A 13,504-nucleotide genomic window follows, 5' to 3' on the forward strand; every position below is an offset into this window, starting at 1 on the left:
GCTTTGTTGTTGAAGAATTGTGGATTGAGCCATGACCAGCTGCATGTATGGGCCCATGTAGCTGCATATCCCATTTATTATCTGTAATATCCCGGTACTTCTCATATTGTTTCTTCCTATGATTAATTGTTGTAGCTATTGCCTCTTTTGCTCTAGTCATTGCCTTATATATACTTCATGGAAAGCCTAGAATCACTATCAGCGATCCTCAAGACCTTCATCAAGGGCTCTGTTACTCTGATTACATTGGCAATTGAGGTCTTAAACTGCCTACTTAAAAAGTGCTCCACCATGGATGTCCCACTAGCCTTCCTGGCCCAAACAGAATCACGCCAAAGTGACCATGACTCTGAATGCATCCTTCTATTGCACCATACTATGCAAGGTGAGGAAGTTAGCGGCAAATCTAGTTATTGTCGGCCACTATCTCCCTGCCATTTGTATATTTCCTGATGAGATTAAGGACAAATGAGTGGTTGTAGATAAATTTTGTGATCTCTTTTGCCTCATATACAGCCTACTCAATATTGTACATCTTCCCAATTTGCTTGAACAACAACACACGAGATCCAAAAGATATGATGATAGAGCTCTTGTAGCAACACCCCCCCAAGGGTATTGTTGGCTGCATTATCCGTAATGAATTGGATCATATGCTTAGGCTCAACTTCCTCTACAACCTCCCTAAACAGCCCAAACAATGCCGGCCCAGTCTTAATAATATCCATCACATCCACATAACTCAAAAAAAGCAGTCCCCTTCTGGTAGTAACCAAAAAAATTAATTAACTTGCTATCCTTCTTATCCTTCCACCCATCAGCCTTAATAGAACACCTATGGGTCTCCCAAATCTCCCTAATGCTCCTTGTGAAACCCTTCAATTCTTCTACATTTTGCCTATGCTACCTACTCCTTACCTCATGATAACTAGGCCTTTATGCCCTGGGCCTATGGATGTAACTGCATCCAACATAGGATGAATAATAAAAAAAAAAAGCGGAGTTGACTGCATTGAAAGGGATGTCAGTGTGATACATCCACCGAGCAAAATACATATGTGCTTCTCTACTGCTTTCTCTGCACTTTTGATGGTAGGAGCCAGGTGTTGTCCTAGGTGGGAAAAATAATCCTATAACCACTGGCCTCCTGGACCTGCTAGATGGCTATAAGTGGTACTGGCTTTCCTTGCTCTCCTAGCCTTGGAAGTAGAAACTGACCCTCCTCCTCTTCTTCATCAAAATCCTCTTCTATGGGAGTCAGGTTAGTTTCCCCATCTCATCAAGAATTGCCGGCCTTTTTTACTTCTCAGCACCATGTTCTTCACTGCTCCTTTGCATCTCATGCATCACGTGAAGGGGTACTTTAGGGCATTTGGCCACAGTCCCTTGCTTGTGCGCCAAATGCTCTTTCACCATATGTATTCCCCCTTTCCTTTAATTGTTTGGAACAATATATGCATATGTTTTCCCATTTATCACCTTCATTTTCTCGTCTAACATGCCCTTGTGTCGCCTATGATTTTTTTAATTAGACCCAAGAAGCCATATTTAACTCCTGAAGTTCCTAATTCTATTATTCCAATCACCCAAAATTCCAGCTTCCAACTTCCAGCACTCTGAGAACTGAGCTCAGTCAACCAACACCAAATAGCACACAAGTCTCCAAATCCCCAAATCACCACCAAGACACTTCATAAATCTATAATTATAAGTGCATCAACCCTGCATCAAAAGAAAATACATAAGTATGAATTAATTCAACAAAACACTTTAAAAAAACCCTTTCTTTTCTAAATTCAAAACTGAAAATATAAAGAATTGCACACGACCATAACTTTGAAAAATTTTCCATAGTTCAACATTTTCCATATAAGCATTTAAGCTTTAATTAAACTAAACAATGCATTAAAAAAAATCAATTTTTCATGCACAAATCAAATGCCAATAAGAAAAGCATAAAATTAATTTGGAACATTCTTTAATACAATTTCCATAGCACCATGGTAGCTGTCACGTTTTGTTTTTTAGCTAGCCACAACATGCGGCCCTACTTGCAAGTCCAGTTTAATTGGAGCTTAGGTTGAGCCTCACCAAGCACCACCACCACAACACAAGTGCACCCACACAAGCATACAAGCACAAGCAAGGACAAGGGTTCAAGGGCCGTTGTCTGGTTTTATTAGCTCTTTACACTTACAAGTATACTACCACAGAGGCCCACCAAGGGTCTGAGCGTGGGGTTTATATAGACCCTTGTTACAACATTTGAATTTCAAATTACAAGTGCCACCTGGCGGTCAGCGTCTGCTGTGCCCTGCCAGAATGGCCATTGAGCATGCCCATGCACCCAATGCATCATGAAGGTCGCCGCATGCCTCTTGCAGGTTCCTACAGGCCTTGACGTGCAGTGCACACTACCCACTTGCACCATGCCGACCACGCACGCGTCCTACACGTGCCATCATTATCCCGCCACAATTTGAATGGGAATTTAGCTGATGCCAAGCCTACATGCACCATGGGGCCTAGGTCCAACGCACTGCCTCGCTGTGCGCTGACCTGGCTGTGGGGCCTGAGCCCCTTTCCACTGTCGTGCACCATCATCCCTATGTCATGCACCACCATCTCTGTGTCATGCACCACTGTCTTTGGGTCACACACCACCATTGTGCCTTGTCCTTTGCCGCTCACTGGTCAACCCAAGGCTATCATCACCCTCTACAACTGGGGGTGTATATGTAGTGCATTGGGTTGGCAAGAGTGACACCTCTTCCTGTCAAAGTAGCATTGGTGCACCATGCGCACCATGGTGCAACCTCATCCTTAGCTGGCTGGCTCAAGGGAGGTTTTATGGCTCTCCCCCTTGACCAACAAGCACACACCAAGCTGGGGTCTAACAGTAGCATTCAACCATTAATGGAACAAGCAAATGCAAAAATACAATGAAAAGTAGATCAAATTGAAAATAAAGTAACATGGATCAAACCGAAAATCATCAAAATAAATAAAAATAGAACAAATTGAAACTATAAAGCAACAAAATGACAAAGAAATCTAAAAAGGGTAGCATATATTAAGAATAAGTGTTTTCTATACTTTATGGTCTCATGAAATATTAAATAGGCTTTATTTTAATTAGCACTTTGATGAACCCAAAAAAAAAAAAGAAAGGAAAAGGAAAATAAGAACCCAAACATACTTACTATTTATTTTTAAAAAATGCATATAAGGATTTTTAAAAAACAAAAATGTAACCACAAACTTAATAATGATTAAACAACCACTAAAATCAACAAAAGAAATATTGTTTTGAAAAGAGAAAATCATTTATCGAAAAAAACCCTAAAAAATCATTTTTTTCTACCTTTTTCCGATCATAGAGCAAAATAAAAAAAAAAACTAATGAAAATGATTGAATGGACTTCCTTGGGACTTCAAATGGGGCGGGTTAATGCCCATAATCTTCACCGAAAGTTGCCAAAAATAACACTACCTTTAGGGAGGTTTTGGGTAGAGAGAGGGAGAGAGAAAAAACACCAAGTCTCTTTTTTGCCTCAAAGAAGACAGTTTTAAAACTCCAAAACCCATCCTTTTAACCTAAGATATCAAAATGCCTCTAGGAAAATATAAAAGACTAATGAAACCACCCAAAAAGGTGGTAAAATGAAGGAAAATTTAGAAAAGGGCCAAATCATGTATAAAGCATAGGGTTATTGGGACCAACTGGTGCAGTCTTGAACTGGTTGACCAGCTAGTTCCCTCACTTAACTGGCCGGTCCACCAGTTCAAGGTTGGTCTAGGGGATATTCCTGTCCAAGGGGGTCAACTAGACCGGAATGGTCACCAGTTGACCAATCCCAGTCTGAACTGGCTAGTCTGGTCTGGTTCTTATAACCCTGGTCTATCACATTCACCTGCCTTTGCAAAGATATCTGGAAGTTGATAACTTCATTTTACGTAAGGAATACGGATAATTCTAGCTGCTATCTTCTCCTATTGAAGTGGCAGTCCACTTCAGCATGCTTCATTATCTCATAAAACACATGGTTCTTATAAATGTGAATGGCTGGTTCGTTATTGCAATTAGAATTCATTGGTAATTGAACTTTAGCCCCCAAATTAGACAATGTAGTTCTAACCCACTTAATTATAAAGTACAATGTGCCATAGCCCTGTATTTTTTTAGCACTTAAACTGACCACTACGTTCTAGTTTTTACTCTTCTAGGAAACCCAATTACCTCCGCCAAAAGTTCCTTAACTTGTAGTTGACCTTCTATCAGTCTGGCACCCAAACCAATAGTGCAACATCCATATGACCATTATTAGTAACTAACAATCCTCTCGCAGGAGAAGACTTAAGATACTTTAGGATATGATACCCAACATCTAAATGAGCTTTTCTTAGATGCATGCATGGATTGACTAAACCACATTGATCGCATAGGATATGTCTGATTATGTAATTGTAAGGTATCTAAGCTTGTCTACTAACTGTTGATATTGACTGGGATCTTTTTAGCAACATTCCTTTGGTGCATGGAGTTGATGATTGGATTCCATGCAGGTATCTATTGGCCTAGCTCACAACATTCCAGTTTGTTGTAATAGTTCCAACACATCTTCCTCTGAGAGATAGCTATTCCTTTTTTCGACTTTGCTACTTAAATACCCAGAAAATATCGACCGAAATTGTTTATGTCAAACACTTCACTCATGTAGCACTTGAGGTCTCAATGTCTTACTATCCCTTGTCACTATGATGTCATCAACATACACTGCTGTAATCCAAACATAATTGTTCCTCACTAGTAATGTACGATCAGCTTGACCCTTTATGAATCCAGTGTTCAGCAGGGTTTCGTTGAATTTCTGAAACCATGCTCTAGGCGAATGTTAAGCCCTTGTCACTACAATGTCATCGACATACACTGTGCTGTATTCCACACATAATTTTTTCCCACTAGTAATGTACAATGAGCTCGACTCTTTTTGAATCCAGTCTTCAGCAGGGTTTTGTTGAATTTCTGAAACCATGCTCTAGGCGAATGTTAAGTCCATATATTACCTTTTCTGATTTGCACACTTTTCATGTCTTCCTTGAAGCTGAATTCTAGGAGGCGTTGCCATGTAGACTTCTTCATGCAGATCTCCAAGTAAGAAGGCATTTGTTACATCTCGTTAATATAAAAACAAAGATTCATTGGCAGCTAAGTAGAGAGTAATCCTGGCAGTGTATAAACAAAAGGTTGTTGGTAGTCTATCCCATGAGTCTATCTAAAACCTTTTGCAACAATCTTATGCTTTGTAACTTTCTATAATACCATGTATCTTGCGTTTCACCATGAACGCCCAATTGCGTCGTACCACTTTCTTTCCTTTGGGAAGTTTGGTGAGCTCCCAAGTATTTTTTTTTTCAGGTGCCGACATTTCCTTAGACATCACAACCTTATATTGAGGTTGTGGTAGTGCTTCTGCAACACATGATGGAATGTGAACAACAGACAAAGTTGATAGAGAAACACTATAAGGTGACATTGAATTGTAAGAAAAACAAAGTTGCGTGTATGATGCTGATTATATGAATGCTTAATCTTGCGCAAGGCAATAGGTGGTTTAAGATCAATTGCTGTTGGACTGGGAATTTTTGAAGTAGTAGAAGGATAGGAAGAATGATTAGAGTCAAGTTTAATACCTGGTGTCAACTTGAAACTCGAGGGATGGTCGTTCTAGGCTTCAGGTTGTATCAAGTTCCTTTCTATAAATATTTGTCTTCAACTCCTTCTGCTAAGGTACAACGGAGGCATTTCCATTCCAGTTTGGGAAATTTCAGAAATGAAGATATCGGAGAATGGTTGAGGTAATGGTGCTGAATTACTCTCTATTTTAGTTTCTGCATTAAGATTATAGCTGTGGATGCAGATTCTATAAGGCTTAGGCCTTATGAAATAAGTAAAGCCTCACCTCGAAGTCTTTTCTAAAAGCACTTCGGGCATGGGAAATCCCTAAGATGGTTCTAAAATCTATTTCCTTAGCCCAAAAAATGGTATAGATATTGTGGATCCAGAAACACTTGAAAATGAACAGTTTAGATAATGTGTTATAATGTGCACTATTTTTAGTTCTTGAAATCCTATATTTTCATAATGATTATGGTCAAGATGATCAATTTTAAGGTTTTCCTATGCTGGCACTAGAATTTTTGGTGAGTTTTGAGGCGAGGCTTTTACTTTTCTCTAAGGGGCCATTTGGGTACCTGAAAATCTATTACATGACAATAGATTACAAGGAAATATGACATTTCCTCTATTTGGGTACACTTGAATAGTAAGGAAATGGAAAAAGGTTACCGAGATTTCCCCAAAAATCACAAAACCGATTACACGTGGTGAGGGGTGAAAAATCTAATACGCACCTTGACGGGTAATCTTTGGTAAATCGTTCTCGCGCCTCTCTCTCTACCGTATCTCCGCTTAAAAAAATGCCAACCCACCATTTTCCATCTCTCAAACTCGTCTGAGGAACTTACCAAAACGATGTTCTCTCTTCACTAGTAAGCCCTACTCTCTCTCTTTTTGAGCCATAATAACTGGTTTGCATAGGTGCTCCCTTCCTCTCTAAGCCCTCTCTTGTGCCCTAATAATTGGTTTGCATAAGGTGTTCCCTCCCTCTCTAAGCCCCCCCCTCTCTCTCTTGAGCCTTAATAACTAGTCTGCATAAGGTACTCCCTCTGTCTTTAACCAGTTATTTTGGTGTGGATAAACCCTACCTCTTTAGTCTCCTCCAATGCTTCAAAAATTTCTACTGCAATTACCAAACCTTCTAGTTTACTAATCAAACTTCTTCCCATTTTTTAACTTGTACCATAAAGATATTGAATTTGGTATCATAAATTTATTGCTTGTTTGAAATTATATAGAGACATTTGAAAGACTTCTATAAAAAATAAATAAAAATAAGGCTTATCACGATAAAAATATGTTATTCCAATCATATTATTCCAATGACTTATCATGTTGAAACCAAAGTCTAATCATGTTAGAAGACATGTGATTCCATGTAAGTGCGAAAGGCATGCAAAATAAGTAGGAAATGGTGTGATGATGACTTTAGAATGGTACAAGTTATTATTAAAAAATATTTTGGAATGGTGATGATGTTATGATTAGAAAATCTTTTTGGAATGGTGTGATGATGACTTTAATTCCGTATTTCAGTGGAATTTTATGACAAAAAAGAAAGAAATGATAGTTTATAGGCGAGTGTTGGTAAAATGTTGGTAATGCATTTCCTATATTTCTTCCAGACATAGACAAACAGTAGCAATGTATTTCCTAGGTTGCATCTAAATACTATCCAAACAGTAACAATCCATTTGCAGGTAATGTATTACCCAGCAGTGTATTACGCCAGTAATATATTTCACAGACAATATATTTTCAGGTATCCAAACGGCCCCTAAAATGCCTTGGCCTTATTTTAAGCTAGGTATCGCCCCTTGTTGCCACAACCTTATACTTGGATGATGTTCCTACTCAGAATTGGCTCTTTTACTGATTTCTTTGCAATTCTTAAGAAAAAAAATTATTTTCCTGTTCTCACACTAGTTTAGATGTTCATCAGGCATTATTTCTCTAATTCTCTTGGGATATCAAAAGCCATGAAGTTGCTTATCTACAGAACATTCCCTAGCCTCTATTAGACCTCTTGTGAATATTCATGCAATCGCAACTACTATTCACTAAATGACGGCACTTTTTGGTGTTCTAACTCCTTAGAAATACATAAGAAATAGTAATGTGATGTTCAGTATTTGTTCAAAATGACTAGATGCTGGTATGACTTACAAACTAGTATCACATTGATGAAGATATTACAATTGCTCAACTTTCCAGGGACAGGACAGTCACTACTATGATCATATAATTATATTGACCCAAAAATGACCCTTAGAAACTAGGAAGATATATTTAGTATTAACAATTTAGAAATGAGTGCCAAGTAAACAATGAAGTTATCATTATGTGGGTTGAATGTGCAATAGAATTACAAACAAGTAGAATAGGCAGTGAAATTTCTGGACAAGCTCTCTAATCTTTGGGGGGTTGGAGGGAGGGGTGGGGATGGGAAGGGGATATGGAATAGGTTTAGTCTTTGGAAAGAGAAGTTTGAGATGGATGGACCCTGGATATTAATAAGAACGATGGAGTGCTCAAACTGTTACTCAATGAATAGATTTTAGTTTTATTCTTCAAGGCTTGGTCCTACTGGTCATTGTTCGAAAATTTGGCCACCTGGTTGCCAAAACGCCTAACGGGTGCCCTGGGTGTCCTTGCTTCCAGGTGCCTACCTAGGCGGCACCTTGGAACAACTTGACCGAGGTCTGAAAAAGGCCCCTTGGCCAAGGGCAAAAAAGTATTTTCCCACTTGGAAAGGGGGGAAAATGGGTTTGGGGGGAAATCTAGCCCTGCAAACCCCTAGAAAAGTGTAAGCCCCCTTAATAAACTTGTTAAGAGTGCTTATAGGTTTTGCGATTATATAACTGAGTTTAGGCTGTTTTAGTGGAAACTAATTGTTAATTGGGAGCATATAATGGTTAAATTGAGGAATTGAGTTGTGTTTTCCATTGATTATTTCAGAAATATTGCTTCTTTTATTCTTTAAAAGTGATCTTGAAATGATTGTTGATGATAAGAAGATCCGGTCTCGATGATATGTGAACTAAATGTGGAAGGAACCCTCACAAATTAGTGTTGGTTGCATGTTTTGGTTAGATGGGAGATTAATTATAAGAAAATTAAGAAATTTGGCAAAACCCCACAAAAACTTGTACGAAATTTGACTATGGATCAGTGCCATATATGGTTTCATATTACGCAACAAAGAATTTGTGTGAAAAAGTAAAAAAAATCTTGTGTATCTATATCCCTTCATGTATGTTTTTGAAGTTATTGGGATATGGTTGTCTGTAAACTATAACGCAAAACAGATATGTTTGGAATAAATAGACAATAGTCAAGGTGTAACAGATGCCTGCCCCCAACACTCCCCTTCCCGAACGGGTGAAGTTATTTCTGGGCGGTCAGGACTCAAACCGCCTAGGTGGGTGCCTCCGCCTTCTTGAACATTTCTATTGGCCAGTTACTTTTGACAGGCTGTGCTCCATCTTATGATATTTCTACTTTTGCTCCCTCTGCCTCTGCCTCTGCCTCTAATACCACTTTGACTAGAAGTTTCTCAACATCCTTTGACCTTTCTATTAGTGAAATATGACCTGGATGACTGGACATCATAATGGACCAAAAGGATTATTGCAAGTTTGGCTGTTGGAAAAGATCAAACAATTGGTGAGATGGAGAAGAGTAAGAATTCCAATACGAATATTGGATTCGTGGTTTGATATGGGAATGGGATAAGTCCCTAGGTGTCTGGCTTGTGCACTTAGGCTAGAGTTTTTTGGGCTACTTAGTTTAGCAGTTAATAGGGAAACTAACTATAAACAAGAAAGTAAATTAATTGATGAAGTGCGCATTTCACACAACAAATTTCAGAGGCCCCATTCAGGGCTATAGAGGTGTCTTTTAATCACGTTTGCTGGAGAAAACCGACAAAGTTGGTCATGTTGCGTTTCCTAAATGGGGTCACAATAGTGGTTTCGGCACCAGAGTGAAAAGTTAAGTCCTTTGGAAGTTACCATATTGTTTTAAATACAACGTTGTAGGCGGCAAATGGGTCCATGAAATTGTGTACAAGGCAGATGGTAGCATTGAGCACTTTAAAGCTTACTTGGTGGCAAAGGGGCATACTCAAGAATAGGGCTTGGATTATAATGAAACTTTCAGCCCCGTAGTTAAAACGGGAATGATTACTATTCTCTTCTTAGGAGTCACTTATGGTTGGGATCTTCAATAGCTAAAAATGCGTTCCTTCATGGTGACCTCAAGGAACAGTTTTATTGGAAACAACCATTTCGGTGCAAAGTAGGTGACCCAAACTCGTAGTATGCAGACTTGACAAGGTGATTTGTGGCCCTCAAATCAAGTGGACTATTCATTGTTCATCTATACCGCTGAGCATGAAATCACGATTTTGCTTCTTTATGTTGATGATATTGTTATTATTGACAGCTTGTGTGATTGTATTCAAACCATGAAAGAGTTGTTAAACTCAATTTCAAATGAAAGATTCAGTTTGCTGAAGTATGTCCTTGGTGTTGAAGTGGACAAAGTTGTTGATAAAGTTATACCTTCGCAGCTTATGTATGCATTAGACTTGCTTTCTTGCAGTGGCATGAAGGACTGTAAACCTGTTGTGATTCCTATACTTATTCATTAGATACTTAAAGCATAAGAGGGTGATCCACTTTCTAATCCACAATAATACCACAATATTGTGCCTCCACCCCCCCAAAACGGCTGGTGGGTACCTGTTTTTGTAGTGAACTAGGTCCTCCAATTTATGCAGTATTCTATTCTACTCATTTGGAAGAACTGAAATTCATACTTAGATACATTAAAGCAACTAGTGTGGCCTGGTTTATACTCAAGGGGACACTTCCTCTAAACCTCTTGTTGTCTTTGCCTGTTTTGATGATTGCACTAGACACTCAAAATTTTTCTGTTCCATATCTGGTTATTGTGTGTTGCAGGGACAGAATTTGGTTTCATCAAATAGCATAAAGCTAAGAAACATGGGTAGGTTGAGCATGGAGGCGGAATATAGATATATAGCAACTACTAGTGCTGAAATTTTTTCGATTTGATATCTATGGAGCACTTGGCTAGAACATCTCTATGTCGGTGCTTTATTGTGATAACTAGTGTTTTTAAATGTGTAATGGGGTTTAGGATTGGCCCTCCAGTTAACCAATTCAGATTTTGCAATTCCAATCCAGATTGACTGATTCGAGCAATCAAATTGAAAATGAAGGGGGAAAAAAAACAAAAATCAGTTGTAGAGACGAAACTTTCATCATCAGTTACACATAGATTTTCAAAAGAGCATAGATTTAATTCATTTCACGTTGTTTTAAATCAAACATGCATAGATTTTTAAATCAGATTAAAAATTGACTCAAAATGAAGAAGCCCCAACTTTTCGTCTTTTGATTTCATCTTATAGGAGTATAGATCCAATAAAATATGATGTTGATCTTATAGAACAGTTAAAAATGATCAAAAAGGTGTTTTCTTAAGAGAAAATGGGTTAAACATTTGGATTGGGCTATTGTAGATCAATTAAAGAGGATCTATTTGGGACAAGGTTGAAAGAATTTGGTGAAAGATGTGAGAGAAATCAAAGGCTTTCAATTTTGGTTTGTAAAGCCAAAAAGGTAGAAAGGGGAATTGCCGGTTATCCAATTTGAAACGGGAATTCCCCAGTAGAATTGCCTAATTCTCTGACAGAATTGTGCAATTCGATGCAAATTGGACTGATTTCCGGTTCTATTAAGGAGCCCAGATGGTAGGGGACTGATTCCAGGTGGGGTTGGGTTATTTCGAACAGATTTGGTGTTTTTCCACTCCTTGGTGATAACCATAATGCAATTTCTATACTTATCTATCTAATTCATTGTGGAAAGATGAAGCACATTGAGATTAATTAGTACTCCATTAAAAATCAAGAAATTTGAGGCGAGATTCTTTGGTGACATATTAAATTGCAAATATCTTCATCAAGGCACTCCACATATATTAGACGGTGGTTTCTTAAAAAGGAGCTATCCATCCTACAAGCCACAATGCGCAACTTGTTGGGCGCTAATAGCAATATGATACTTCGTATTTGTATTGTACATGGGTATAGCGGTAGTATTTGTTGTTTGTATATCCATTATTCATGTAGTTTGTGCACATTGTAATATCTGATTTACATGAAGGGAATAGGAGTAAAATACCCGTAACCCTAATACAAACACACACAGTGTGGTTGGATAACCAGACCTCTTCTCCATTTTCGATGCCTCACTTTTCTACCTCTTCTACATCATTTGATAACATTTTCACATTGGCAAGATCTAGCAGAGTGGCATACCCCATAGAGTAAGAAGCTAGGGCTCGACTCAGTATTTCTTTTCTCATCTGACAATTTAATTGTGCAAGCATATCCTTTTACCATGATATGTGTGGGGGACTTTAACCATAGGCAGATGTTTTTGGAGGAAATTCTAACCTAGAATGTTACACTCGGCACATCTCAGTGACATGAATTGTATTATGTGGATGGTTTATTATTTGATTTCTGGATGCCTCATTGAGTCCTTGCTATACTCTTTGGTTTCTCAACTTGTATTGGAGATCATAATTGCTTAAATTATTATGTGATATGAGGTAATATTATCTAGTGATAAATATGCAGTCATTTCCGAGATACTGATCTTCAAACTTGAAAATTTAACTGCAGGTGTATGTAAAGAGTGCCATGTTTCCTCACTCTCCGGGACCTTCTCTGAAGTAAAATATCCTACTTTTTGTGTTTGTTATTAATTAGATTGGCATTCCTCATATTGATTAATGGAATAACCAAAGGAAAAGTTATTTATTAGTCAGCGGGTGCAAGAGCCCGCTGACTCACCAACGTCATCTCCAAGATGGACATTGTAAAAAACCCATGGGGCTAAAATGAAATTAGTCGGCTTAGAAATTTTCCTTCAAAAATCATATTTTAAATATTGAAAATTTTATTTTATTTTCATATTCATGATCATCGTCACCTAGATCATGCATCTCTAAAATTTTGGATTAAAAATCCACGTGTACAGTATGAGTCAGCAGACTCATAGAAACCCCATCCATAACCAAATGAAGTAAGCAAAATATTAGTTATTGTAGTACATCAACTGCAATTCAATAGCATCATGAAGCTATTAGTGTGAATCTGTTACACAATGTCTTCGGAATATCGATAGTCCTTTATGTTTTCTTTTTGTAACAGTCCATGCACAGCCCTTGTTGATTCAGAACTCTGTCTTATATTTTTTTAATCAATGATGTGCTACTTCTTTCTGTTGGTCTTTATGAGTTAAATGTTGAACATCAATAAAGAAGTTATCGCTCTTATATCACTCGTGTATTTACATACCTCTTTATGCACTGGAGTGGTCCCCGCAGAATGTCTGGTGCAGTTTGTTTTGATGGTCCACATAAATAATGCCAGCACTTGGTCTATAAAACTGTACTTTGAGAAATCACACTTACAGTACAAATCTTAGGCAAATCCCTACCTCAGCTGCGCAGAAAAATCTTACTTGCCTAACAATGAGATCACACAGTTGTTATTCCAACCACTAGAACGGACTATAATGCATATTGTTAAACTACACCAGTGTTCTTCAATATCCTTGAAACTTATGGAATAGCAATTGTAGATTAACTCATGGAACATTAGATACACTCAATAATTGTAGAGTAATTAGATCAAATTATTTGTAGACAAGTTTATATGTGTCTGGAAATAGTTGCTCTAGCAGCAGCATGTGTATGTTGTATTTTTTTGATCAGTCAGAT

The 13,504-nt window shown here is 38.0% G+C and overlaps 1 protein-coding gene across 31 annotated transcripts in view; it reads left to right on the top strand.

Annotated features, from left to right (window-relative positions):
• The window catches only part of LOC18422698 (DNAse I-like superfamily protein), a 69,615-nt gene that overhangs the window by 17,214 nt on the left and 38,897 nt on the right, over positions 1 to 13,504 (top strand). For 27 of the 31 annotated variants that reach the window (XR_016051180.1, XR_016051181.1, XR_016051173.1 and 24 more), the window contains one exon: positions 12,402 to 12,451. Coding sequence is in view for 17 of the 31 variants with exons in the window: in XM_011625809.3 (XP_011624111.1) it covers positions 12,402 to 12,451 (50 nt within the window). In the remaining 14 variants the exon portion in view is untranslated. Of the gene's footprint in view, positions 1 to 7,380; positions 7,443 to 12,401; positions 12,452 to 13,504 lie in introns of all 31 variants that reach the window. The other 4 variants (XM_088860736.1, XM_088860749.1, XM_088860755.1 and 1 more) reach the window with 1 other exon arrangement.

This window comes from Amborella trichopoda, chromosome 3, assembly GCF_054954075.1.
Source record: "Amborella trichopoda isolate Santa Cruz 75 chromosome 3, AtrichopodaSantaCruz75HAP2 v2.0, whole genome shotgun sequence".
Taxonomy (NCBI): Eukaryota; Viridiplantae; Streptophyta; class Magnoliopsida; order Amborellales; family Amborellaceae; genus Amborella; species Amborella trichopoda.